General features: G+C 49.5%; 1 protein-coding gene across 1 annotated transcript; it reads left to right on the top strand.

Annotated features, from left to right (window-relative positions):
- The first annotated feature begins 111 nt into the window (after positions 1–111).
- TBX2 (T-box transcription factor 2) lies at positions 112–13,511 on the top strand. The gene is made up of 7 exons (XM_020991817.2): positions 112–973; positions 2,687–2,954; positions 5,151–5,297; positions 6,411–6,487; positions 6,774–6,937; positions 7,395–8,041; positions 11,854–13,511. Exons 1-7 carry the CDS (start codon positions 579–581, stop codon positions 12,301–12,303), a joined length of 2,148 nt encoding a protein of 715 aa, XP_020847476.1. The 5' UTR covers positions 112–578; the 3' UTR covers positions 12,304–13,511.
- Positions 13,512–26,882: the final 13,371 nt, after the last annotated feature.

Genomic DNA, 26,882 nt, shown 5'->3' with positions numbered 1-26,882 from the left:
CCCCTGCCCCCCCTTTCCCGGCCAGAGCTTGGCCAGAGCTGTCAAAACCCCGCCCCCGGAGACCCACAATTGGTCCAAAAAGCGTAAAATCAGCAATCAAGGGGGGCCTGGCTCGTTAGCGAAGGGGGATCAGAGAAGGGAAGGACATGTGAGATAGTCACAGTTTTCCAGAGATCACGACAAGATCTAACCACTCGCGCGTGGTCCCCGGCGCCGCGCCGGAGCCGGCCAGCCCCAGCCCGGAGCCCGGAGCCCCCAGTTCGGCTCCCCCCCCCCAAGCCCCGAGCCGGGCCCCGACCGCGGGAACAGGGAGGAGCAGCGGCGGGAGGGTGGGCCCGAGCCCGGAGAGGAGCCGGCAGCCGGAGGAGGAGGAGGAGGAGGAAGAAGAGGAGGAGGGCGCAGCTTAGCTCAGCGCAGCGGGAAGCCCCCGGCTCGGCGGCTCCGCCCGTCCCGGCGCTATCCGGGGGTCCCGGGCACAAAGGACTGACCGCCGTCCCCACCCCCAGTCTCTTCGTTGAGCTCTCGGGGTCGCGCCCCCTCCCCTCCCCCGACACCCCCAACCCCTTTCGGATGCACCGATGAGAGATACGGCGTTTGCGGGGACCGTCATGGCATACCACCCCTTCCACCCTCCGCGCCCCGCTGACTTCCCCATGTCCGCCTTCCTGGCCGCAGCTCAGCCTTCCTTCTTCCCGGCGCTGGCTCTGCCGCCCGCGGCGCTCGCCAAGCCCCTGCCGGACCCGGGCCTGGCCGGAGCGGCGGCGGCGGCGGCTGCCGCCGCAGCCGCGGCCGAGGCGGGGCTGCACGTCTCAGCGCTGGGCCACCACCCCCAGGCGGCCCATCTTCGTTCTCTCAAGAGCCTGGAGCCGGAGGACGAGGTGGAGGACGACCCCAAGGTGACGCTGGAGGCCAAAGAGTTGTGGGACCAGTTCCACAAACTGGGCACCGAGATGGTCATTACCAAGTCCGGGAGGTAGGGGCCGGGCCCCGGGCCGGGAGGGGGCTCTCAGCGGGCCGCGGCCGCGCACGGCTCCGGGCACCTGGGTCAGCCCCCACTTGCCTCTCTTCCCTCCTCAGCGGGCTCTCCCCGTGCCTCACCAGCCTCTCGTCCCCTACTCCGGGGCAGATCCGAGGATGCTGTGGGAACAGGGAAGCCGAGCCGCCCCAGCAGTGTCTCGCTGCCTCCTCAGCATTCCCCCCGGACTGACCCGGGTCCGAGCCAAGCGGAGCCCCTACTGCCTTGGGCTCCCACTTCGGTCCTCCTGGCCCCTCAGCCCGGATGGCCTCTGCCTGTCCCTCTCCGGCCCCTGGCCTCCTTCGGCTATCCCTCCGGGGCCGTTTGGGCATTTTATTCGTTTGCTCCGATGACGAGTTGACAATTTGTCCGCTAGAAATAAGAAGGAAACAAAGCGCTGGGGTTTTGGTGGGGTTTTCCCCCTCTTCGTTTAGCGAAGAAGGGAGATTTTTTCTTAATCGGAGAAACCCCCAAACGAATAAAATAAAAAGAAAATAACCGCCCAAACAAGGAAGGAAACAACAACCGTAACAAAGACCACCAAACACTCTCTCCCTGCAGTCTCAACACGCCCGGAGGCCACTTCCAAGCGGGTTCCCCTCTTCCCCCAGCACTCTGAGAGAACCTAGAACCCATCCTTCCAACAGTAGGGCTGGGGTGCGCCCCGGGAGTCGGAGCTCACTGCCTTTGGTTTCTTCCTCCTGGTCCTATTCGGCCCCTTTTCTCACCGCTCTGTCTCCCACAACTCCGGGGCTATTCGCTGTTCCCGGGAGATTTGGGCTTCTCTGAACTCACTTCTTCTTCCACTTGGGCCAAGGGACTAAGATGGGGGTCCCTGGTTGGGTTATCCTCATAGATTTGGAGGTGGGATGTGGGAGGTGACGGCCTAGTCCTCCACCCTAAGACTGTGGGGTTAAAAGGGGAGTACTCGGGCCAAAGGGCCGCTGGGCAAAGGCGCCTCTGGGGCCTGACCGGCCAGGACAGAGCCCTCTGAACTCGTATCAGAGCCTTGTGGCCAGCTCCAATCAGCTCCTCAGGCTAGAGCTTTCCTCTTCCCTTCCCAGTTCCCTCTCCGGATCCGGCAGCCATCACCCCTGGGCTCCCCCAACTTCTCTCAGACTTGCACCTCAGGACTTGAGGCAGACTCAGGGCGCTCTTCCCCGGCACTGGAAATCTCGAATTCCTACAAATATCCAGCGAGTTCAGACCTAAAAAGAAAATCCCTAACTAGGTTTCTGCCGGAAATAAAGGGGGAATTAGTTCAGGTCCCAAATCTACCCGCCTCTTCCCCAATTGCCCAGGTTATCGTCTCTTTCTTTTGCTAACGCAAACTCCCCAGACGGGACTCTTCTGGATTTTATCTGGATAATTTGGGCCAAAGCGGGTATTGTCCTGGAATTAATTGCCCGGATAATTGGGGGAGAAGCTGGTATGTGTTTAAAGGGAGGATTAATCACTACATTCCTGGGAGCTTCTTAGACCTAGTGTGAGACAACGGGTTTGGCCTTGATTGTTTTCGGGGTTTGTGAAGAGGAGGAGAGAGAGGAAGGGGTCGTCCATGCTGAGGGGCTGGGGCAGAAATGGGGTCAGGCCTGGTGGGGGATCCTGAGACTTGGCTCAAGGGAACCGAGCCGACGTCCCAGTCCTAGTGTCTCCCCCTCCCCCTCCCAGGCGGATGTTCCCCCCGTTCAAGGTGCGGGTCAGCGGGCTGGACAAGAAGGCCAAGTACATTCTGCTCATGGACATCGTGGCCGCCGACGACTGTCGCTACAAGTTCCACAATTCACGCTGGATGGTGGCAGGCAAGGCTGATCCCGAGATGCCCAAACGCATGTACATCCACCCGGATAGCCCAGCCACTGGGGAGCAGTGGATGGCCAAGCCAGTGGCCTTCCATAAACTCAAGCTTACTAACAACATATCGGACAAGCACGGCTTCGTGAGTACCCTCTTCCAGATTGCCTGCCCGGGGCTACGTGTATGTGTTGCGGAGTGGGGGGTAGGGGGAGAGCGAGAATGAGGCTGGCAACCAAGATCCAGGGCACAGGCTCCAGGCTCCCGGCCCCCTCCCAAGCCCAGACTAGACCACTCCAGTTTTGTGACCGAGAATCTGGGACTTTACAACTTTACTTAAAACGGCTGCTAGATTACGGAAAATCTAGTGGATCCCGCTTGGGAGAGCATGTTGCCCACCGCCAGTTGCAAAGAGATCCCCTTCTTTCCATCTGAGGCCTGTGTTTTGCCTGGAGATGTCCTTTTCCTGGGCAAGAAACTCAGATTGGGCTGGATCCTGACAGGGCCCGAAGCAGCCCCACCACTCCAGGCTCTCTCAGTGAGCATCAGGGCCTTGGTTTCCCCAAGCCCTATTGCTCCAGGAAGCAGGCTATTGCCGGAGGGGGCCTGAGGACTGTGTGGTCTATTAGTTCTCCAAACAGGAGATTCTTTCAGGTCTCTGAGGCGGGGCTGTGGGTTAGGGCAGTGATGTCGAGGTCCCGGGGTCTTAGCGCTGGTCACTGGGATTCCTAAGACGGTCAGTCAGAAGTGCAACAGAAGGGCTAGGGAATAGAAGAGAATAGAAATGTCTCCATACTCAGCTGCTGTATTCCAACCTGGTAGCTCCTTCCCCTTCTGACTAAGAGAAGGATGATTCTTTCCATGGCCTCAACTACCCACTGGACTCTTTCAGGAGTCCCCAGGCTAGTGGCTCCAGTGGATGGTGAGGAAGGACTGGGCCTTTGCCTCTCATCCACCCAAGCTGGAGATGTCCTTAGGGCCAGGGACAAGCAAAACATGGGGACAAATGTATTCTGTTGAGAGTTTTTCCCTGTTTCTCTACCTCACCGTCCTCCTCCCTTGCATCCAACCCAATACCTAGGGCTTGGAATCAGTTTCAAGAAGGGGTAGGAACTGGGGGAGGAAATCTGAGACTGGGGGCTGTAATGTCTCCCCTCCCCCCTTTCCTCTCCACCATAAAGTTGGGTACCTTTAGGACCCAGACTCCTTCACTTCTATAAATCGTTTGGGAAGAAATAAAAGCAACTCTTTGGGGTGCTGTACTCCTACAGCCCAACTTTCTGGCCCTAGGAGCTTATTTTTTGCTCACTCCGACCAGTCTTCCCCCACTCTGGCTCCTGTATCATATCCCTCTTGAGAAGGTCTCTTTCAGTGGGGATTTATTCGATAAATCAGATGTCCCCACCTTCCCTTGTGTGACTCAAGGGAAAGCCTATGAGCTTCCCCCCCAGTTGGAGTTCTGCCCTAAGTTGAGTCCTATATCTCTAGGTTCACCCCAGACTACCAAGAAGAAAGGGTTCTGTGGGGAGCTTTCTTTAACCAAGTCCTCTTTCTCCTTTTCCCCTATCTAAATTCAAATAAATGCCCCACATCTTCGGAAAATAAGGGGAATTCACTCATACCTGAAGAGATGAGTGCAAAAGAGTGACCATCCATTCTGTCCTGTCCTGCAGGGCAGAAGGGGAATCCATGGTTTACAAGGGGTTTCTGGGTACCAGTGGAGATGTTCTTACAGAGCCTGACTTGGATGCTCGTTATGTTCTTCATTTTTCTGTCCTTTCTAAAGGGCTAACAATTAACAACAACAACAACACTCTCCCTCCTCTTCTCTGCCTCCTGGCTTCCCTGACTTTTTTCAACTCTCAGCTGAAGTTCTACCGTTTGCAAGAAGCCTTTCCCAATTTGCCTTAATCTTAGGGACTTTCCACTGAATTTACTCCCAATTTATCCTCTCTATATGTGTGTACACAGTTGTTACCTGTTGTTTCCCCCATTTATTGTGAGAGCTCCTTGAGAATAAGGATTGTTTTTTACCTTTCTTTGTATCCCCAAGTGCTTAGCACAGAGTCTGGCACATGGAAGGCGCCTAATAAATGCTAATTTAATGGCTGGCTAATAACAATAATAATTGATCATAGTAATAAAACGAGAACAGAGCTCCCAGCTCAGAGGACAGCAATGAAGAAGTATCGGATTAACTGTAAACTTGGGTAGGGAAAGGGAATGTCCGACTGGATACTGAAGAGAATATGTGGTTGGCGGGAAGCCTGCCTAGCTGAGTAGGTAGGTAGGTCAGGAGTGCGTTCCTAACCTGCCTTTCTCCGCACCCCTACACCCACAGACCATCCTGAACTCCATGCACAAGTATCAACCTCGCTTCCACATTGTGAGAGCCAACGACATTCTGAAACTTCCCTACAGTACCTTTCGCACTTATGTGTTCCCTGAGACAGATTTCATCGCAGTCACCGCCTACCAGAACGACAAGGTGGGACCTTCGGGAGGGCGGGAAGCCCGGAGGGTTGCACTCTTCTTTTCTTTACCTTCCCGACGCCTGTACCGGTTCCCCTTGGTCTTCCTTGGTGAAGAGCAGGGAGAAAGAGTTGGGCCCTCCCAGGTGGAGCTGTTTGCCTAGTTATTAACAAAGGATTTAGGGATCTTTTTTGACACCGCCCAGTCCTATTTTTGCTCCAGGTCAGAATTTAAACTTACCTACTAGGAGCAGGGTGGGGGCCTCCCGGAAAAGCTGCCCGGGGACTTTCTGATTAACTGTTCCTAAGCCCATTAAAATTTAGGGGAACCCTTGATGTTTTGGAGGTGGCAGGTGATGTAAGCGGATAAAAGCAATTTTTCGCCGGGGAGAGGGTGTGTTAGGATATCTGAAGCCTGGGTCTAGGTAAAGCAACAGAACTAGGAGATTTCAGACTGCTTTTATTAAGTTTTTTTTAAAGAACCTTCTTTCTATTAAACGGCTTTCTGTGGGACGCCCCTTCACCCCAATAAAAGTGGGGAGAGACAGCTGCCTGCTGCAAAAGAGAGAACACAAGGGTGTGTGTGTTTGGTGGAGAGGATTTGCTTCCAGAACAAAGTTTATGATATAGTGGAGTTAAGTTATTAAGGAAGGCTCAGCACCTCCCATCCTCACCGCAAGCCTCGACTTCTTCGTCTGGATCCCATAATCCCCCTCCGTCCACCTTTCGGGGTGAGGGGGGGGCGCCGGAAGAATTTTCTGTTGTCTTCTTTCACCACCGCCATTACGCAATTGTTAGGGGTGGCCTCGGCCTGGAAGGTCAAAACCGCATATCCTATCCTCTGCCCATCCTTAGGGCCCTAGAATTGGGCAGCACTTTCCCCATGCTCTGTATTCAAAATCCGCAGTAGGAGGAGGCAAGAACACCAGATGTTGGGGAACAAGAACTTTGGGGGAGCGAGAAGGGTCCCTACTCCAAGTGTAGTCCCTAAAATGAGCAAGGTCAGGGGCAAGATAGGAGAAAGCCAAGGAGGCTATGGTTGCATGCGGAGGAGCAGGATAGGATAGTAACTCTTCCGTGTCCCCACCCCACGGTGACGACTCCACTTGTCCGTCTTCTCCCCACGATAGATCACGCAGCTGAAAATAGACAACAATCCCTTTGCAAAAGGTTTCCGAGACACAGGAAATGGCCGGAGAGAGAAAAGGTGAGAAAATGGGGAGAGGGAGTGAAATAATTTGGGGAATCACCACTCTCCTACAATCTTTCTGACTGGGAGATTGCTTCAAGGAGGTAGTTCCCAGGCCCTTCACCTATTCCCGAACCCTTTCTGAGGAGTATGGGAACTTTGCAGGGACTAGTGCTTTGCAGTTTAAGGGCCCTGCCCATGAGGTAAGGGCAAGCATTGTTGCCAGGAACCCAAGAGAGGGTTCTCCTGCCCTTCCCCTCCAGCTTCCACCTCTAATGCCTCCTCCTCACCCTCCTCTTCCCAGGAAGCAATTGACCCTCCCATCCCTTCGAATGTACGAAGAGCAATGTAAGCCCGAGAGGGACGGGGCCGAGTCAGATGCCTCCTCCTGCGACCCACCTCCAGCCCGAGAGCCGCCTTCTTCTCCAGGCACGGACCCCAGCCCCTTGCGTCTGCATCGCACTCGAGGTGAGGGACGGGATGCCGAGAATGGCAAGTCTGAACGGGGAGAGGGAGGGACAGAGGGATAAAAAGGGCGAACCAAAGAGGAGACCCGAGATGGGGGAAAGGAGTAGGAATACGATTATCATGCTAGCGTTACCTTGCTCTTGATCACAGAACTTTTAGAATACAAATAAAAGCAGTATTTGTGCCAGTGGCGTCGGAGGTGGGCAGGACTGTAGAGAAGAGGGAGGGTCACTTTTACTTGTTTGTGAAATGTCTGGGTTGTGGAGAACTAAGGGGCTCTGAGGCCTGGGAAAAGACACCCCTACATATACAGCCGGTTTCCCTTCCCAAGTCTAAGACGGGAGTACTCCACTCAGCCCCAGACACTCCAGAAGGGGACACTTTCCCCACATCTACGCTTTGGGCTTCGTTGATCCTCAATCCCCTTCCCTTTCCCGTCCCCGCTTCCTCTCTGCAGTCGACGAGAAGCTGTGCGCTGCGGACAGCGACCCGGAGCCGGAGAGACTTGGGGATGAGCGGCCTGGGGGCACAATAGGGCGCAGCCCCGGCTTGGAGTCGGCCAGTCCCCCTCGCCTGGTTGAGTCCGAGCGTGTCCGGGAAAGGGGCAGCCCCGACCGGGGCAAAGAGCCAGGGGAAGGCGGCGGCTGCCTAGACGGCCCTTTCAGCCTGAGGGGCTTGGAGAAGGACAAGGCGGAGGGCAGGAGGAAGGACGAGGCGCGGAAGGAGGGCAGTGAGGTCAAGGAGACAGGGTTGGCGCCCCTCGTGGTACAAACGGACAGCGCCTCGCCTCTCAGCGCAGGCCACCTGCAAGGTCTGGCGCTGTCGGGCCACCTGCATGGTCAGCAGTTCTTTGGGCCCCTGGGCGCCGGGCAGCCGCTCTTTCTGCACCCAGGACAGTTCGCCATGGGCCCTGGGGCCTTCTCGGCCATGGGCATGGGCCACCTGCTGGCCTCGGTGACTGGCGGAGGCAGCGGAGGCGGCGGCGGGGCCGGGGCGGCCACAGCTGGGCTAGACGGCGGAGCTGGTCTGGGCTCGGCGGCTGGAGCGGCTGGAGCTGCTGCCCCCTTTCCTTTCCACCTCTCACAGCACATGCTGGCATCTCAGGTAAGCGAGAGGCCAGCCTGGGGCCAGAGCTGGGTGGGGGTGGGGGTTGGGGTGGTGGGAGGCAGGGAGCGGGGGCTGAGATGGAGGGAACAAGAGGTGAACCTTGGCCTTTGCAGAGCCTTAAGGGTCAGCCAGCCAACTACTTTGCCGTGTGGGAGGCTAGAACTTCAAGGTCTTGCGGTAGGCAGCGTAGAGAGGGTTCTAGGGGCAGAGACCAGAGCCTCTTCAGCCGCCAGTGCAAACAGGCCTACCTGCCCTAGCCCAGTAACTCTCCTCCCAGTTCCTAGATCGGGTGGCCTGTCTAGTTAAGACTAGTTCTCCACCGTGAACGGGATGGACGTTAGGAACATTACCTAAAACCAAACACAGGAGTATGTGTCTGCGTTGCAATTGGCTTCAGAGTGCCTGGGATTAACACTTAGCTGTTTGCCTCAGGGTAGAGGCAGGCCACCCTGCTCCCGCACAGTGGGTCATAGACCAGGTTTCTATTCTACAGTAGGCAAAGCGGAGAGGAAGCTAGCTGCGTATTTCTTTTCTGAATAACAGAGACCCAAAGATATTCCTTCTCCATGCCCATTCTCTCCCCCATCTCAGCTGCTTATTTTCTTAGCTGCTGGTGTGTTCTGGTCTGCCCCTCCAGTCTCGGTATAGAAAGAAAAGGGAGAAAGGGAAATCTCTCTTCTTCAATTCTGACCCCCCCCCACCCTTAGGGTTAAAGCAAGGGCAGCCAGCACAGTTTCCTTTTGGGTTTGTGTAATTTTTTGTATTACGGTATCTGGGATTTCATTTGAGTAGGAAGCTCTCAGTGAGGACTTCCATAACCATTACATATCAGCAACTTCTCCTCGATTTGTAGTCTTAACGTGGGCCGCTGAGAGGTTAAAAGACTTGTCCAGGGTCTAACATCTAGTACCTGTCAGAAGCATGATTTAAACCCAGGAATCCTGGTCTTGAGACTAACTCTCTGTCTACTATGTTGTGCTGGCCCGTTAATATTTTGAATTTAAATTCTGGCCCCCTCAAGCTAAAATTTCTGAAACCCTCCCACTTTTGCCTTATAGTAATGAAAAGTTAAGAACAGATGAGGGGGGATGCGGTACTCATTTCTGGTCAGGTAGTGTTGGCCAGTTTGGAAGCATTTTCAAATCTCCTTCGTTCATTACTGCCACCTTCTGGGCCAGCAGAGGCTGGGGTAGATTTGGCCCAACATTTTATGTCTCCCATTTCCATCCCTTGGGGAGTTCAGATCTCCATTAAGGAAAGCACCCAGCTGTAATTCTGAACAAAATTTTAAAAAAACCCAAGGGGTGGAGAAATAAAATTTGGTGTATTACTGGGGCTATGCCCAGAGATCTGCAAGAGAGAGAGAGATCCTCAGAAAATCTAGAAGAGTATTTTAGGGATATTAGGTTGGTGGGGGAGATCCCTTTTCAATTGTTTGCTATGGGTCTTGGACTTTATAATTATTATTAATATGTACTTTGAGAGACAAAATGGCCTAGTAGATAGAGAGCTGGCATCATGAAGATCTATGTTCAAGTCCTATTCCTGACACGTGCAGACTGTGTGACCTTAGGCAACTAACATCTCTGTGCTCCCAGGAAACTCATTAAGACTTTTAAGTTGCCAAAGAGGTGTCCACCTGCATTGGTAAAGAGAATTTCTTCATCGAGAGTTAGTTCCCTGTATCAATGAAATCACAGGCCCAATAAAAAAAGTAATTTATAAAAAAGTAATATTTAAAGCATTTGGGAAACACAAACTGTGATATTAGTGGAGGGAGAATTATTATTCCCATTTTACAGATGAGGAAACAGAGCTCAGAGATTTTCTCAGTCATACAGTTGGTGAATGTCTTAGTCAGATTTAAACCCAGGTCTTTTCACTCCAAGTTGGTTCTTTCCTTGATGGTATAATCCCCAAGCCCTCAACCATGAGGTATGGTTGGTGCTGACCTCAGGATACTTATTAAGAATAACTTGCCTTAGTTTCGTAGACACCAGGTGGGAGAGGGGCAGTGGGGATTTGTCTTTAGAACTGAGTTAATGGGCAGGTGAAAGTCTTGCTTTCAGGCAAATTAGGTACTCAATAAATCCCTGCTTTTTTTGTTTTGTTTTGTTTCGTTTTGTGATCTTGAATCAGCACCTTCATTCCAATTCATAGCCCCTACTTTTAGGAATAGCCAAATTTGCATACCCTTGAGGAATCCGATGGTTTCTCCTCTTTCTCATCTCTTGGTAACCAGCTTTGCAAAGAAGCACAAGGGATTTGATTTTCCCTTTTACCTCTCTCTCCTCTTGCCATCCCGGAAAGCAGTCTACCTGCCAATGGAAGGGAAGGAAAGATAATCCGAAAGTCCTAGCTACTTGGATTGAGAACATACAACACAGTGTCATATGTTAGACTTTGTCCTTGCAACTGTTTGAAGCTTTTAAGCCCTTTAGTACACACTAAATAGGAAGTGGGTAATTAACTATCAAATAATCGGGAGCTAATTGGTATTCCATTTACCTACTGCATCATTCACCTGGCACAAATTCTCATAAAGCCTAGGCAAATGGATAATTAGATTTTAGAACCCCCTTCCCTTTTCCACTCTTCTGAATGCACAGATTCTTTCTCCCCTTCTAGGTTTTGTTTTGTTTTGTTTTTGTGGGGAGAGTGAGGGTAGGAAAGGGAGGAAGAGAAAATATACATATATCTGGCATATATGGCTGAATATACAGCTTGGTCCAATAGGAAGAGCCCAGGACTTGGACTCAGAGGAGTTGGGTTCTTATCCAGGTTCTCCCATTTACTACCTCGGTGACCTTGGGCAAGAACTTTAATTTCTCTGAGCTTCAGTACCCTCCTCTGTAAAATGAGATGTTGGATTAGATTAGGAATTCTTTAATCTCTCTCTCTCTCTCTCTCTCTCTCCTCTCTCTCTCTCTCTCTCTCTCTGTCTGTCTCTGGTGTGTGTGTGTGTGTGTGTGTGTGTGTGTGATGGACACCTTTGGTATTCTGGAGAAGCCTTTGGATGCCTTCTCACAATCATTTTTTTTAAATGCATCAAATAAAATTAATAGGAAAACGAAGGGAACTGATTATATTGAAATAGTAAAAAGGCAGACTGATCATATGAAATCCAGTAATTTAGAAGTAGTGATGAACATAAATGATACTTTGAGATAGGTGCAACAATTGTAATGTCATATGAAACGATCCGTGATTTATAGTGGGGACAATTACACAGGTGTTGCTAATAACTATTGTGATTTGTTTCCTACATTCAGAGTTGAAGGAAATGCTAAGTTTCTGTTAGGGGTTCATGAAAATAAAGATTTATTTTTTTTCCCCATCCAAGTTCATGGACTCCTGTTCGTTCAGAACACTTAGACTGGATGATCTCTAAGCTCTCTTATAGCTCCAGTGTCCTACCTTTGTAGCCTTCCCGCACGATGTATCTGTCGCCTGGCATTCCTTTCTCTTCCTTCCATCTTGACTTATCAAAAGTATACCCATCTTCCAAGGCACAGATTAAATTCCATCTTCTCCTAGAAGATTTACTTAATCACCCCAGCTAGAAGTGGTTTCCTCCCTCCCTCTGCAATCCTATTGGTCTCCCAGTCACATACGCTGCGTGGCACATACCAAATTCTACCTTGTACCTGTGGCTTCTACTCAAGTAGACTGAAAATTCCCGAAACACACCGCCTATCTCTTTCCCTTCTTGAGTTCCATATGTCACCTTACACATAGTATGTAATTTCATGTTGGTTGAACGAATTGATGTTGAATGAATGATTGACCTATTTCTTTGTTGATTTCAGGGGATCCCGATGCCCACATTTGGTGGGCTCTTTCCATATCCCTACACTTACATGGCAGCTGCCGCAGCCGCTGCCTCAGCCTTGCCAGCCACCAGTGCTGCCGCCGCTGCCGCTGCCGCTGCGGGCTCCCTGTCCCGGAGCCCTTTCCTGGGCAGTGCCCGGCCTCGCCTTCGTTTCAGTCCTTATCAAATCCCTGTGACCATCCCTCCCAGCACCAACCTCCTCACCACGAGTTTGGCTCCTGATGGCTCCAAGGCGGCTGGCAGCAGCCGGGAGCCTAGTCCCCTGCCCGAGCTGGCGTTACCTAAGGTGGGAGGTTCACACCGGGGAACCCTGTCCCCCAAAGGCGCAGCCAAAGAGGCCGCCAGCGAACTACAGAATATCCAGAGACTGGTGAGCGGGTTGGAGAGCCAGAGGGACCTGTCCCCGGGACGAGAGTCGCCGAAATGAAGGATCAGTGTGGGCTAGGCCAGCCCCCCTACCTACCCCACCCCAGTCTGCCTCCCATGCCCCAGCCCCACCCCGCCCCCACTGACCCCTGTGGCTCCAGGATTTTGTACAGCACGGTATGGGTATTTATTTAAATAAAGGAGCAATGGGGCAGCACCAGCCAGAGATGGGAAAACTAGCCAGTCCAGTCTGGGCCGTGGGCACTAGAGAGACGAGTTGGGGCATTTCAGCTCAATCCCCAACCTGCAGGGAACATAGATGGAGTAGATTTGGAGCCTGCCTGGGTTTAATCCAGTAGTGCTCCTGAGTCAATATGGAGTCAATCCAGAGTCTATGTGGAGTCTCATCCTCACATCAGCCTTTGGGTGCTGGTTTGGGATTAAATAACGGAAGTGTCCCTTCTAGGGGCGTGTTGGGAAGGCGGAAGGAATGAAGAACCTATATACGTGGGCTCCCGGAAGGCTAGAGGGGGTCACGGGAAGGTCCCCAACATCCAAAGTCCCAGGTCGGGAAGGAGTAAGAGAATGCGGAGGATAGGATGATATGGGAAGGAGCTGGGGATGGAGGTAAAGACAGAGACTTCCGGGAAGGAAGGAGGATGGAGCTGAGTTGGGGACACAGCTGCTCCTGTCTCCTCCCATCAACCTACTCCCAGCAAAGGGCGGGACACCCCACCCTATGGAGTCCGGGGAGGAAGCTACCACCTCCACCCCTGACTCCCTGGGGTGGGGGGCAGAAGATATTTATGAAATAAATGATAATTTGTGTAAATAAGCTTTAAGGTTCCCAGAATATGCAAATTGGTATTAATTTATTCAAAAGTGTACATTACCGTGTACATAATATTTAGAGTTTAACTCGTGACATTTAATTTCGTTGGATTTTTGTTTGTTTTGTTTTGTTTTCCGGGTTTTTCCCCCCTTTTACACGAACATATCTATATTGTAAAAGGTGGGGGAAGGGAGAGCTATTTAGCGCTTTGTGGCTGCCGGGGACTCGAGCTCCTGCAGGGAAGCGCCCATCGGAGCCATCCCCCCCTAACTCGCGGCTGGCCAAGGGGCCCCCAGAGCGCATCCCTGACCCCACCCCCCTCCCGGGCCGGGGGCCACCTCAGGTTTTTTTTTCCACTCCGAAACGAGAACGAAACAAACCTAAAAGGAAAGAAAAGATTATTATTATTAATAATAATAAATAAAGAAATGAAGTGAGCTCTGAGCCGGGCTAGTGCGCTCTGTGGGCCGGGGTGATGGAAGGGGGACCGGACGGGACTTGACCGCATGGAGTTAGCCATCGAGTCTGCGGAGAGGGAGGGACTAGATTCTCCGACTGGGGCCGGAGTGGGATGGGGGGGCCTCTAGGGAGTCCGGGGGGGAGCGGGGGTGCCCGGCCGGCACTAGGGCCTCCCTCGTCCCCGGCAGCTGTTCCCCGGGCCGCTTTCCATTTATCATGTCGCCAATTAGCCAGGGCTTGGGGGAAGGGGTCAGGCAGGCTCGTTAGAGGGATAATGAGGGAACGGGACCCTGGAGACGTCGCCCTCCCTCCCCCGCCGGGTCCCTCCTCAGGCGGCGCCGGCTCCGGCTCAGCCCGCGGTCTGGGGACTGAGAGCCGGAGCCTCACCCCACCCCCATCCCAGCCCACTGGAGCTGGGGAAAGCAGCCATCCCTCCTCCCCCGTCTCCTTTCTTCCCTCCTCCGAGTCCATTCGTCCACGTCGGGCCCGGGGCTCCCTCTGCCGGTCAGCACGAGCCGATGCCCACTCCAAGACTTTCTCAGGTTGCCAAGGCTCGAACGCCCCCGAGCGAAGTTATGCAGCACAGCTGGATACAGCCCAGAGTGAGCCCAGCCAGCTGTGCAGGGGTTGTGGCCAAAGGTTCAGCCGGCCCCCCCACGCTCCCACACCTTTTCCCTTCAAAGCCAAGTCTTTGGGGTTCAGCCAAAAGTTTCAAAGAAAGATCCAACCCTGAGGGTCTTTTCTTTTTTCTTTTCTTTTCTTTTCTTTTCTTTTCTTTTCTTTTCTTTTCTTTTCTTTTCTCTTTCTTTTCTTTCTTTTTCTTTTCTTTCTCTTTTCTCTTCTCTTCTCTTCTCTTCTCTTTCTTCTCTCTTCTCTCTCTTCTCTTCTCTTCTCTTCTCTTCTCTTCTTTCTCTCTCTCTTCTCTCTCTCTCTCTCTCTCTCTCTCTCTCTCTCTCTCTCTCTCTCTCTTCTTTTTTCTTTCGCCTGGGAGAATAAGGTGAAGAGTGGTCCCTGGACCCTGCTCTCCTGTTTATAGGAGAGCATGGTCTCTGCCCCAGTCCCTTCACTTCCATCCCTTCCCCATCGCTGGACACGGGCGAGGAAGGGGGGCATGTCAAGAGGGAGAAGGAAGGCAGAAGTAGGTGGAGGAAGACAGGGAGGGGGCGGAATTTACTCGAAGACCTACTGAAATTACTCAAAAGGAAGGGACTTCTAGAAAGAACCCCATCTATTTCTGCGCCTTGAGGTCAGAGAAAGATTCTGGTTTCCTCCATTCTTGAAGAAGCCTCGAAGCAAGATATGCTTCGAAAGGACATTTCCGGAGGTCTCACCCGGGAAGTTCTTCTTTCTGTTAATCTACATTTTAAATTAAGCAACTCAGGACTATTTCTCATCATCTTCACCCCCCCCCCAACACACACACACACACACACAAACACATGCACACACACCAGCAGAGTTTATATGGAAGAAATCTCCCTCTCCTGCCCTTGCCTTTTAAACCCCCAAGTCCAAATGTGTGCTGTTCTTCACATCCTAATATGATTTAGAACCTAGGAGATAGGTGGAACTCTGGGATTATTCCAGGACGGAGTCAAACCTATAGCACCTGGAAACATTGGTGATAGCATCCTCCCCCACCCCACCCCCCTTATCTTTCTTTTTTTCTCACTTTCTTTCCTCTCATTTTCTTCTATTCATCCTACTCCTTTTGCCCTTTCTCCTGACTCTTCTCTGTCTATACCTTAAGCCTGTCAACAGTGTCCACGATGTTTGCTGAATAGGAGAATAGGGGGAAACCACTCAGTGAGCAAGAGTGAGCTAGGGAGCAGAGAGGGTAGCACTGTAAAAATTAGGCTTAAAGTGTTCAGCTCCTGACTCCAGGTTTCATCCCTTGCATGACACTCCAGGTTCTGTCCAGATATATTTTGAGGTGGCATCTCTCTGAATGTCTAGTACCAGTGACTCTGATTTGACTGATGGTTGCTTTCTCAAGGGTAGGGCCTGAAGAAACAAAGTTCTACAGCTCCTAGAAGGCTTATCTACAGGCTCATAGATCTTAAGCAGGAGGTCCTTTCGGCATCATCTAGTCCTTCCTCCCGTACTCCCATTTTACAGATTTGAATACCGAGGTTCAGAGAAGGGAAGTGACTTACCCAAGGTTACACAGTGGCAGTGTCGGGATTTGAACTCTGTTCCTCAGGTCCCAAATCCAGTATTCTTTTGTAAAGGGCCTATGCCCTATGCCTCTTTCTACCCCCACCTCCATTGTTTCTGGGTCAAATACCTTCCAATGGGAGTGAGGAGTTAGGGGTTGTTCATAACTTAGTATAAATGGATCAGGAGGTGGTGGGGGTCTGAGTATGATTTTGAAACATTAAACTCTAATGGGGAAGCCAGACTTCTAGGTAGGGGTTGGCTTGGGACAATTTTGGACAGGCGGAAGACAATGTGAACAGAAGACAACAGCTTAGAGGAAAGAGAATCCAGAAAGCAGGTGAGGGCAGGGAAAAATGGGAAGCTGCCAAAGACAAATCTTGCCTGCTTTGCACTCTGCCCCTCACCCCCATCCTGGCAATGTAGGTTTGGGGCGCTGGTAGGAGGTTACTTTAGCTTAAAACACTGTTTTTCAAACTGTGAAGGGACCCTGAAACACCCCATAGTTGTTGTTGTGGTTATTAATGAATGGTAGTTTGTTAATAGGCATTAAAGTAATAATTTGGAGGATTTTACTACAAAGGTTCTGCCAAAGTTGTATTTAAACTGAAGAGTTCTATCACTGTGGAAAAGTTTTGAGAAACACTGCCTTAGACCAAAAAGGGCCCCCCCCACACCACCAGAGGGGGCCTCTGGGTAAAGATGGGAAGGTCCAAGGTCATGTGTATCCTGGGAGGGCTGCACCTGAGCTGAAGGTCACCAGAACTGAGACCTGAACTCTCTCCCCTCCCAACCTAATTGTCCTGCCCCCTCCCCTTCTCCAGAGCTGTCGGGCTGGCACTCAGCCCTGGCATGGCTGCAGAAGTTAAGGCTGTCTGGGAAGGGGCTAAGCAGACATACTGACGCCTCTTTCCCCCCAGATAAAGGGCAATGAGCTCTCCCCTTAGTGTCCAATTAGACCACCCCCCACCAGAGCTCTGCCCCTTGCCCCCATGCTTCCCTGCCCCTCGACCCCCATTGTCCTGCTTTTCTGCCAATTAGGCTCCTTTAGAAATATAAATCGAAGCACTGCAAATAATCCTGAAACTACAGCTCAGAAAGGACCTCAGAGCTGGTCCAATCCCCTCATTTTAAAGGAGGAAATGCACTCCTTCTCTCATAATACACCTCTTTCCAAAATTCTTAATCATTTAGGATCTAGGCACTTCATGCCCTGAATGGAGAGAAGTGGGGGTGGAGTTAAGTACAGGAATGGGGTGAGACAGAAACAGTTACACAGATGTGCCTGTGATCTGGTATGTGCTGATCTTTGCTTTGCTTTAGTACTGTGTGTGATTGTGCATGTCAATAAAGAAAACTGTGTGTGAGAGAGGCAAAGATGACCTCAGTAGTGACAATGGGTCTTTAAGATACCTTTGGTCCGATGGACAGAGCCCTTGTGCTTGATAAAGGCCTGGGTGATGGCATTGGTAGTCTCCACTTCTCCCTTTGTGATGGGGGAGGGAGGAGACTTTTCTGAGTCTCCCCCTACTGTGCCTCACCTCCCTACCTTACCCCTATCTTCTTTTTCCCTGAATTCCAACTCGAAGAGAAAACTCCATCCAGGAGGGACAAGTGGCTCCTATCAAACCAATCAGTCAGCAAGCATTTATTATTAAATGCCTTCTATTTGCTAGCTGCCGGAGATACCAAGACAAAAGTACCACAGTGCTTCCCACAAAGAACTTTCCAACTGTCACACAGAGAAGTAAATGCAGGATGAACAGAGAATAAACAGTGATGGTAGCAACTGGAGAATGAGAAGAGGTCTGAAAGAAGGTGGCACACCTGAACTGAGCCCTGAAGACGTCTTAACTGACATGGGTATAGAGCTTGCCATGAAAGGAGGCCACGCTGTGCAAAGCACGGTGAGGGGGAGACGGAATGTCCCAACTCGGAGAGTAAGCTTGAGGAGGAGGAAACATGCATGCACTGCCATAGAAGGCTGAATTCGAGAGATCACGGGGGTGCACAGGCACACATCTATCAAATCAGTCAGCAAGCATTTACTAATTGCTTGCTTTGGCTCTATGTACACACACACACACACACACACACACAACTTCGCAATCTTTTGTGCACTCTCAGGAACCGCGCATAACACTTCGCTTACACATTTTTTATTTTCTGAGAAGACAGAGCGGAGGCGGGAAGGTAAGGGAAATTCGGGGGCTCGAGTCTTGAGTCCTCTACCCCAGTCCTCAGGTCCACATCCTTTCGTGCTTTAAGACATCTGAAGACATTAAACACAAAGTCCTGCCCTCAAACAAAACTGGGCACAGATGTTTGGGGGAACAAATGTGACTTGGGCACCGCCCAGAATGCCAGGGGATATTTGCAGAGGGTAGGGCCTTTGAAGTCTGAAAATTCCCTTAGGTCAGAGAAGAAGGGGTGGTGGGATGTCGGAAAGGCCTCATCTCAAAGGAATGTACTATCCCCCTCCTTCTGACCCCACCCCCACCCGGAACAGCAGCACATGAGACGAGAGTGTGGCTTTTTAAGAAAGACAGAGGGGACGAAACTCCAAACTGGGCACCTGTACGGAATGGGGGCGGGGGCCCGACAGGACTACTGAGTGTGTGTCGGGGGGTCGGGGGTTGGGTGGGGAGGGTGACACGCCCACCCCGTCGAAATATCTGTTTGCCTAAAGGAATATTCTTTCTTTAGAACCTTACTTCCAGCCTCTTTAGGGTTTGCGCTTCGATAGGAAATCTCCCTCCCTCACCCCCCATACCCCACACCCCTCGCCGCCTCCCACTGTGGCACTTTGAACTCAGGACACCCCGTATGCACCTTCCCAGGCCTAGGGGTGCCCCGCTCCTCTTCCAGTCCTGTGACTGAAGCCCCACTCCCGTTAGCTCACTAGTCCCTGTCCTCTCCCGCACCCTCCCTTAGGGGTTGCGCAGCTTTGGGCCAGACAGCACGCAGGATTCGAAAAATGGAACTCAGCCCCGGAGGCCCGGGACAATCCTGCATTTGGCCACTAGATGGTGCTCCAGGGCAGAGGCCGGAGCCGCTGACCATCAAGTGCGCGGAAGACTGGAGCGCGCACCTGCTGTGGGCTGTGTCCCGCACGCGGGGACAAGCCGCCGGACTTCGGACTTCCGAGCTCCGAGGGAACGGACGCCGCGACAATCAAGCGGCACCACAGAGGCAAAGGGACCCAAAAAAATCTGGAGGCTCAGCGAAGAGACCGGAGAGAGAACCTAGAAGAGTTTGAAGCCCCGCTGAGTCTTTTGTGGATCTCAGGAAGACTCCACCCGTGACCTTGGCCTTCCTCCTCGCTCCTGGGCTGCTCCGACTCCTGTGACCCGGCGGAGTCCCTGTCCGGGGAGCTCAGTGTCTACCGGCTGGAGGAGTGCTGGGACGGTCAAGCCCTGGCTCATCTGGGCTGAGCTTAAAAATCCCATCGCTAGATGGGGCTGGCGGAGCCCAGATCTCTGAGCTGAGCCCCGCTCCCAGCCCACCCGGGTGATCTTAGGCAGCCTTGCTGCCCTCTCTGTGTCTGGAGCCTGCAGACTCCCAGGCACCACAGTGCTGGTCTTCCCTGCCCCCACTGTGGGGGAATTCAGGCAGAGGGAGGGGTGGGGATGGACTTCAGTTAAGAAACACCCACCCCAGCTTGCTAAAGCCTTGAACTTGCTGACTTCAAGTTAATCAAGCACCGTGTAGTAGAAAAAATATCACTGGATTTAGAATTTTAGGGCCTAGTTCAAATCCCATTGCTTACTAACTGCGTGACCATGGATATAGGTTATTTAACCTCCTTGGGCCTAACCTTTAAGGCTCTAAATTTATATTTCTACCAAGTGGGGATTTTAAATTTTTGGACAAGCCCTGAGTCAGCCACGGAACTTCTAGACCTCACGCCTATCTGTAAAATGTGTGTCCTTGCCTATCTCAGGGGGATTAGGAATGGAAACAGGGCAACTCAGAATTACAGTCATTGTCCTCTTCTAGTGATAAAGAGATGACTTCGAAGGCTTCTTAGAGGCAATTAGTCGTTGTATTGTAGTGAACAGAGTGCTGGCTTGGAATCTGAAAGACCTGGTTTCAAATCCCACCTCCAGACACTCTTCCTAACCCTGGACAGCTCACTTAACCTCTCTTTGCCTCAATTTCCTCATCTGTAAAATGAGGTCCCATAGCCTCTGAGGTCCCTCCACCATCTAAATCGTATGAAACAACTTGGCAAGAAGGTGGAATCTGAGAGCAAGGGCTTCTACCTTCTTTCTTACACCTTTTAAAATTAAAATATGCCTCTGGCTTCCTCTCTTGGTGAACATTATGCTTTGGGATAAAGGGACTGTAAGAATGGTTATGGGGGGGTGGAAAAGGGACTCTTTGCCTCTTTCTCTGTCACATTAAGTCTAAACACTGATAATCTGTGAAGCTACATCTGAAGATGTCATCAAATATCTTTATTTCAATGGGCTTTTTCTAGACTCTTCTTCCTTAGTTCAAATCCAGCCTCAGACTTATACTAGCTGTGTGACCTTGAGCAAATCACTTAACCCTGTTTGCCTCAGTTTCCTCATCTGTAAAATGAGCTGGAGAAGGAAATGGCAGCCCACTCCAGTATTTTTGCCAAGAAAACCCCAAATGGGGTCACAAAGGACAGGACTGAGATTACCTGACAACAACAAAAACTGAAAATTGTTTTCATGTAACTCAGCAGACACCTCGTGCATATAGGGGACTGTACCAAGTATACCACGAGAGATACCAAGAAAGTAAAAGGTGCAAACCTTGCCTTAGAAGAGCACATTTCTTATCTGTCAGCTATGTGCCCATCCCTGCTTTATTTAGCTATGTAGTACATTTGTTAATTCTAGAGGAGAGGCTGGGCAGAGTGCCCTCTCCTGCAAGTATAGATGTAGTCTAGCTAGTGGAGTGGGAGGACACCCTCGAAGATAAATTTCACTGCCCAAGAGCAAGGAAAGATCTCCTCAAAGGTGGATGGAACCAGGAAGAAAGATTCTTCCAGAAATGGCATGAATGGAGGCTGGGGCCCAGGGGGAGAGAGTGATAATGTAGTGATGGCTTTTGGGGGGGGGGGGAGATCCAGATTAAATCACTGAAGTGAGGCAGAAGAGATGGGATCTGCTTCATTAGGAGCCAATGACTTCAGTATTATGTAAGCGTACTTTAAGGCAGAGACTATATTGGTTTTGCCTTGTTATTCCCCAGCACCAAATACAGTGTCTTCCATATAATAGGCACTTCATAAGTATTTGTGAATTGCATTTTTTGTTTTTGAGACAGTCTCTATCACCAGGCTGGAAGTCCAGCAGCCACTCTGTAATACCGCCAATATTGAATGGCACGGATGTTTAATCTGCTACATTTTACTGATCTGGGTTGGTTTAATCCCTCCTTAGGTAGTCTAGTCTCCAATGCCCCATCCCAGGGGCTCACCATGTTGGCACTGGACTTAGTGCAAACACCTAATGAGCTTTAGTTCTACTGTAACTCAGAACTCCCAAACTCAAGCAATTCACCAGCCTCAGTATCCTCCGTGAGGGATTATGGAGTGTGCACCTGGCACATGAGAAGCAATTAAATGGTTGTTTCATTCCTTCCTTCCTGTGCCTGGCTTGAATTTTTAAAAAATATGCATTAAAATTTTTTATTTTGTCTTTAAATCCCTTACATTTTCCTCTGTGTCCCTTGTGACCTGCCCAACCTGTAATAGGTAGTAAGATTAAGATCTGTAAAGAGCCTTAAAATTTGTGCAATGTAATCATCTCATTTTGCAGATGATGAAGCTGAGGCCCAGAGGCCCAGAGAGGTTAAATGACTTACCCAAGGTCACACAGCTACTAAGTGGCAGAGGCTGGATTTGAACCCAGGTCTTCTGATTCCAAATCTATGATACTTTCCATAAAATCCACTAGGATTTCTTGTACTTTGTTTTTATTTTTTAGGCAATTGGGGTTAAGTGACTTGCCCAGGGTCACACAGCTAGTAAGTGTCAAGTGTTTGGTCTGAGACCAGATTTGAACTCAGGTCCTCCTGTCTTCAGGGCCAGTGTTCCATCCACTGTGCCACCTAGCTGCCCCATACTTTGTTTTTATATGTGTTCTGAACCTTCTTCTTGTAAGTAATCCTTTCCTATGACCATTAGGTCTCTTTGAAGTAAGCATGTAGGAACTAGAGTGAGAAACAGCTGATGATACAGTAGAGCCAGGGATTCAGATGGGTTTGAGTTTAGAGCTGGTCACACCCTTTGAGCAGACTGGCAGGGTGTGAGCTCAGGGTCCATATCAAGTCCTGTGGTAAGAACAATAGGGGATTCTGTGTGCTGCCCAGATACAACCTTGAAGAACTGGGAGAAAGGGGAACAGGGAAGGCAGATTGATTCATTAAAAGGAGAGGGGAAGATTTTGGAAATGCTGAGTAATTCATTTAAGTCATAGTCCATGAAGGCAGCTAGGTAGCTCAATGGATAGAGCTCTGAGTTTAGAGTCAAGAAGACCTGAGTTCAAATCTGGCCTCAGACACTCACTAGCTGTGTGACCTTGGGCAAGTGTCTTAACTTCTGTTTGCCTTCATCCACTGGAGAAGGAAATGGCAAACCAGTATCTTTGCCAAGAATACCCCAAATGGGGTCAGACACAACTGAACAACAGCAGATAAATCCTATTCTGGTGCCCCAGCACGGCATGGAGCTAAGTCTGGGTTCTAAGCCTAAACCAGTAGAGAGCAATCTCCATCTAATTCCTAACAAGCTAGAAAGACAGTGCAGGTAAGTCTGAGAATGGAGCCACCCCTGGGCTTTGACAGACCAGTTTTGGCCTTATTTTCTCAAATCCAGGCCTCCACATGCACTTCACATATATATATATATAGGTATAGATATATATATATCTATATCTATATCTATATATATTACCCATACCTTCCTGAAGCCTTTCCTCTGATATTCCAGGTCCCTTTTACGCCTTGTCTTCCTAAATTAAAATGTTAGTTCCTTGAGGGCAGTACTAGCTTGCTGAGGATATATAGAAAGTATGTAATAAATACTCCATCATCTAGCAATATCTATACATCTATATCTATATATATGTACACACACACACATGAATATCTTTGTATCTCTTTCTCTAGCATCTGTCTCTTTTTCTTTCTTTTTAGAGTCAGCTAGTTGGTGCAGTAAATAGAATGCTAGACTTAGGAAGACCTCAGTTCAAATCTGTCTCATATACTAGGTGTGTTACCCTGGACAAATCACATCATTTCTGTTTGCCTTAGTTTCCTCAGCTGCAAAATGGGGATAATAATAGCACCTTCCAGGGTTGTTATGAGGATAAAATAAGATGTTGTTGTGAGGATAAAATAAGATGCTATTTGTAAAGCACTCTGAAACCTTTAAAACACAACAAATGTTAGCTATTTGATTTATTTCTCTTTTTCTTCCTTCTATCCTTCCTTTTTTCGCTTTCTATCTTTCCCTTCCTTTTCTCCCTCCTTCTTTCTCTCTCTTTCTACCTTCCTTCCTTTTCTTTCTCCCTCCTTTTTTTCTTCGCTTCCTCCCTCCCTCCCTTTCTTCATTTCTGTTTCCTTTTCTTTCTCCACCTTCCTTCCTTTTTCTTTCCTCTCCTCTCTTTCTTTCAATCACCCCCCCACCAGAATCAACACCTCCCCACTCCCAGAACAAGCCTACCCATTCAATAGGCTGGCTCCCAGTGATGAATATTAGGGTCTTAATAACTCACAAATGGGGGGAGGGCTATAATTTTGTAATGGAAAGACTACTCACATACTTCTTCTCAGTTAATGTTCTCAAAATTCCCAAATTATGTATCTAACCCTTGTGGAATATAAGTTCCCTGAGGGCAGGGATTATTTTTGGTCTTGGTTTTGTATGTTCAACACCCAGTGTATTCTCTGAGAGGCAGCATAGTAGATTGAAGAGAGGAAGACCTTGGGTCAAAAAGACCCAGGTTCAAATCAATTTCTGCCTTACTACTCTGTATGACCCTGGGCATGTCATTTAACTTCTCAGTGTCCCCAGGTAACTGTCTAAGCTTATCTTAGAGTCTCCTAAACCATTGAAATCACAGATTCAGTATAAAGGAAAAAAAAGTCCCTAGGGCCTTACACAATTAGTAAGGAAAACAAAATTTACTTGCTGGATTGAACTGATGAAAGCCTGGGTCTTTCTAGTATTGGGAATAATGGGAAAAGAAGTTTGGAAAGGAACACAAATATTTTGTTACTTCTGTATTAAATCTGATATATGGATGGGGACTGAAGCTGTGTGGAGTAAGCTCCCAGGGTGTAGGCCGAGTTCTGCCCAATACTGTGTGACCTTGGGTAAGTTACTACCTCTTTCCTCCTTCCATCCTTCAAGTCTCAGTTTTCTCTTTTATCAAATGAGAATGTTAGAGTAAATGATCCACGAGATCTCACCTTCCTCTGTTTTTTTACCCTGGATCAAGAATGTGTATGAAGAAACTCCATATGAAGAAACTGATTTTTGCATAGGGAACTATATAAAGAAACTACCTCATTTTTAATTACATTGAATTGGGAGGTTTGGGGGAAGGCATAACCAATGAGGCCAGGATTGAAGGAAAATTTTTGCGGAAAGCTGGGAAGAGTTTTCTATTGTGGGTTTTTCTCAGATGAAGGTCTCATTTCTCAAGTGTATAGAGATCAGAGTCAAGTTTGTAGTAGCACAAGTGATTCCCCAATTGATAAGTGGTCAAAGGATATGAATAGGTAGTTTTTGAGAGGAAATCGGGGCTATCTGTGACCAAGTAGAAAAGTACTCTGGATTACTATTGGTTGGACAGATGAAAATTGGAACAGCTTTGGGTACCACCTCATATATCAGTTTGGCTAATGCACAGAGGGGGAGGATGGCAGATGTTGGAGGGGATGTGGGAAAACTGCCGATACCGGTGCACTGTTGGTGGAGCTGGGAACCAGTACAGCTGTTCTGAAGGGCAATTTGGAACTGTATGCAAGGGGCTGTAGAACTGTGCATACCCTATGACTCAGTAGTGGCACTGCTGGGTCTGTATACCAAAGTATTTTTTTTTAATGGAAAAGGATATATATGTACAAAGATGTTTGTGGCAATTCTTTTTGTGGGGGGTGGGGAGTTGGAGGTTGGGGAGATGTTCAGCAGTTGGGGAGTGGTTGGGTGAGTTGTGGTGTGTGGTTGTGATGGAATGCTATTGTGCTGTGGGAGGTGATGAGCAGGATGCTTTCAGAGGGAGCTGGAAAGACTTGCATGAACTGATTCAGGGTGGGGTAAGTACAACCAGGAGAACATTGTACACAGTGACAGCAATGTTGCACAATGATCAGCTGTGAATGGCTTAGCTATTCTCAGCAGTACAAAGATCCAAGACAGTTCCAAAGGACTTGTCTATCTCCAGAGAAAGAACTGATGGAATCTGAATGCAGATCAAAATATACTATTTTTAATTTTTTTCATATTTTTTTGGGGGGGTCCTGTGATTTCTTTCACAACGTGAATAATACAGAGATATGTTTTGCGTGACTGCACATATATAACCTGTATCAAATTGCTTGCCATCTTAGGGAGGGAGGAGGGGTGGAAAGGAGGGGGAGAATTTGGAACTCAAAATTTAAAAAACGCATGTTGAGGGTTGTTTTGTGTGTTGGAAAATGTATATATAAACTCCTTCTATGAGCCTGCAAATCCTCTGTCACATATAGTTTTATTAGAGTTGCCTGGGGCACTGAGGGATTAAATAACTTTCCCAGGGCGATACTGCCAGTATGTGTCTGAGGTAGGACTTTCATACCTCCATCTTCCTGACACCTGGGCCACCTCTCTATCTACCATACTATGCTGCCTCTCAAGTGAGAGATTTAACATATACTTTTTTTTGGGGGGGGGGCTAGGCAATAGTGTTAAGTGACTTGCCCAGAGTCACACAGCTAGTTAAGTGTCATGTGTCTGAAGCTGTATTTGAACTCAGGTCCTCCTGACTCCAGGGCTGGTGCTCTATTCACTGCACCACCTAGCTGCCCCTTAACATACACTTTTAAAAAAACTGAACTAAGAGAAGTTCATGGTTCATAAGCAGTGGTTTTTTTTTTTATATTGGAATGTTCATGTCGGTTGGTGATTGCTTTGTTATTTGCTATTCGTTCGTGTGAGTCCTGTCTGCCTCTTTGTGACCCCATTTGTGTTTTTTTGTTTGTTTTTGAGCAAATATACCAGAGTGGTTTGGCATTTCCTTCTCCAGTTCATTCTATAGATGAGGAAACTGAAAGCAAACAAGGTTAAGTGACTTGCCCAGGGTCACACAGCTAATGTCTGAGGCCAGATTTGAACTCAGGTCTTCTTGATGCCAGCACTCTATCCATTGCACCACCTAGCCGCCCTAGTGATTGCTAGGTTCATAATAAAAATGAAAGAAAGTTTAATAGAGACTAGCTTGGTAGTAACATTCTCCCAAACACATTGTTCTAACTACTATACGGGAGATGATCTGCTTACAGAAACTGATCAGCCCACCCTGGCAAATGTCCTTCTCTAGGAGAGCTCAAGGCACTTCATATATAACTTGCTTTAAACCCAATCCCCTTCTCTACCTCCTGAAGGCAGGGCAATCATACCCATATTTTGCAGATGGTAGAACTGAGCCCCTAGCCATCGGTAGGGAGCCTGTGGCCTCAAGGCCACATGTGGCCCTCTAAGTCCTCAAGTTCAGCCCTTTCTTGAAGCCACCTGCAGATGTTCCCAGGGTCATTCAATGAGTCTGCATTATAGCCAAGAGTAATGCAAGAGGGGGGCAGGTCCTGACCTCCAGCCCTAGGACCTGGACCTTTTTAGCTATTTATTGTTATCATTGGGTTTGGGGTTTGAGGTTATGGTCCTGGTAGAATTCCCAATTGGGAAATCACATTCCAGGTCCTGAAATACCCTTAGCAAAACAGCTGGCCCCAGCTGCCTCTTCTTCCTCTTCTATGCTGAGCATGGCTCCCTATGGTCTCTGTTCTCCACTCCAGAGCCAGCTGCATTTCCAAGGGTTGGGGGTTGGGGTGGGGATTGGCTGCATGGTTGAGATCTAAAGAGGGTCAGAAGCTTTGATTCCAAGCACGGGGACAATCTATCCGATTGTGACAGAGACTTTTCCTCCAAAGACATAAAAGATTACCAATAT

The sequence above is a fragment of the Phascolarctos cinereus genome, unplaced genomic scaffold (genome assembly GCF_003287225.1).
Source record: "Phascolarctos cinereus isolate Bilbo 61053 unplaced genomic scaffold, phaCin_HiC Scaffold_5;HRSCAF=322, whole genome shotgun sequence".
In the NCBI taxonomy this organism is placed as follows: domain Eukaryota; kingdom Metazoa; phylum Chordata; class Mammalia; order Diprotodontia; family Phascolarctidae; genus Phascolarctos; species Phascolarctos cinereus.
The sequence above is the reverse complement of the archived record's forward strand: the minus strand, read 5'-3'. Positions and strand labels throughout refer to the sequence as shown.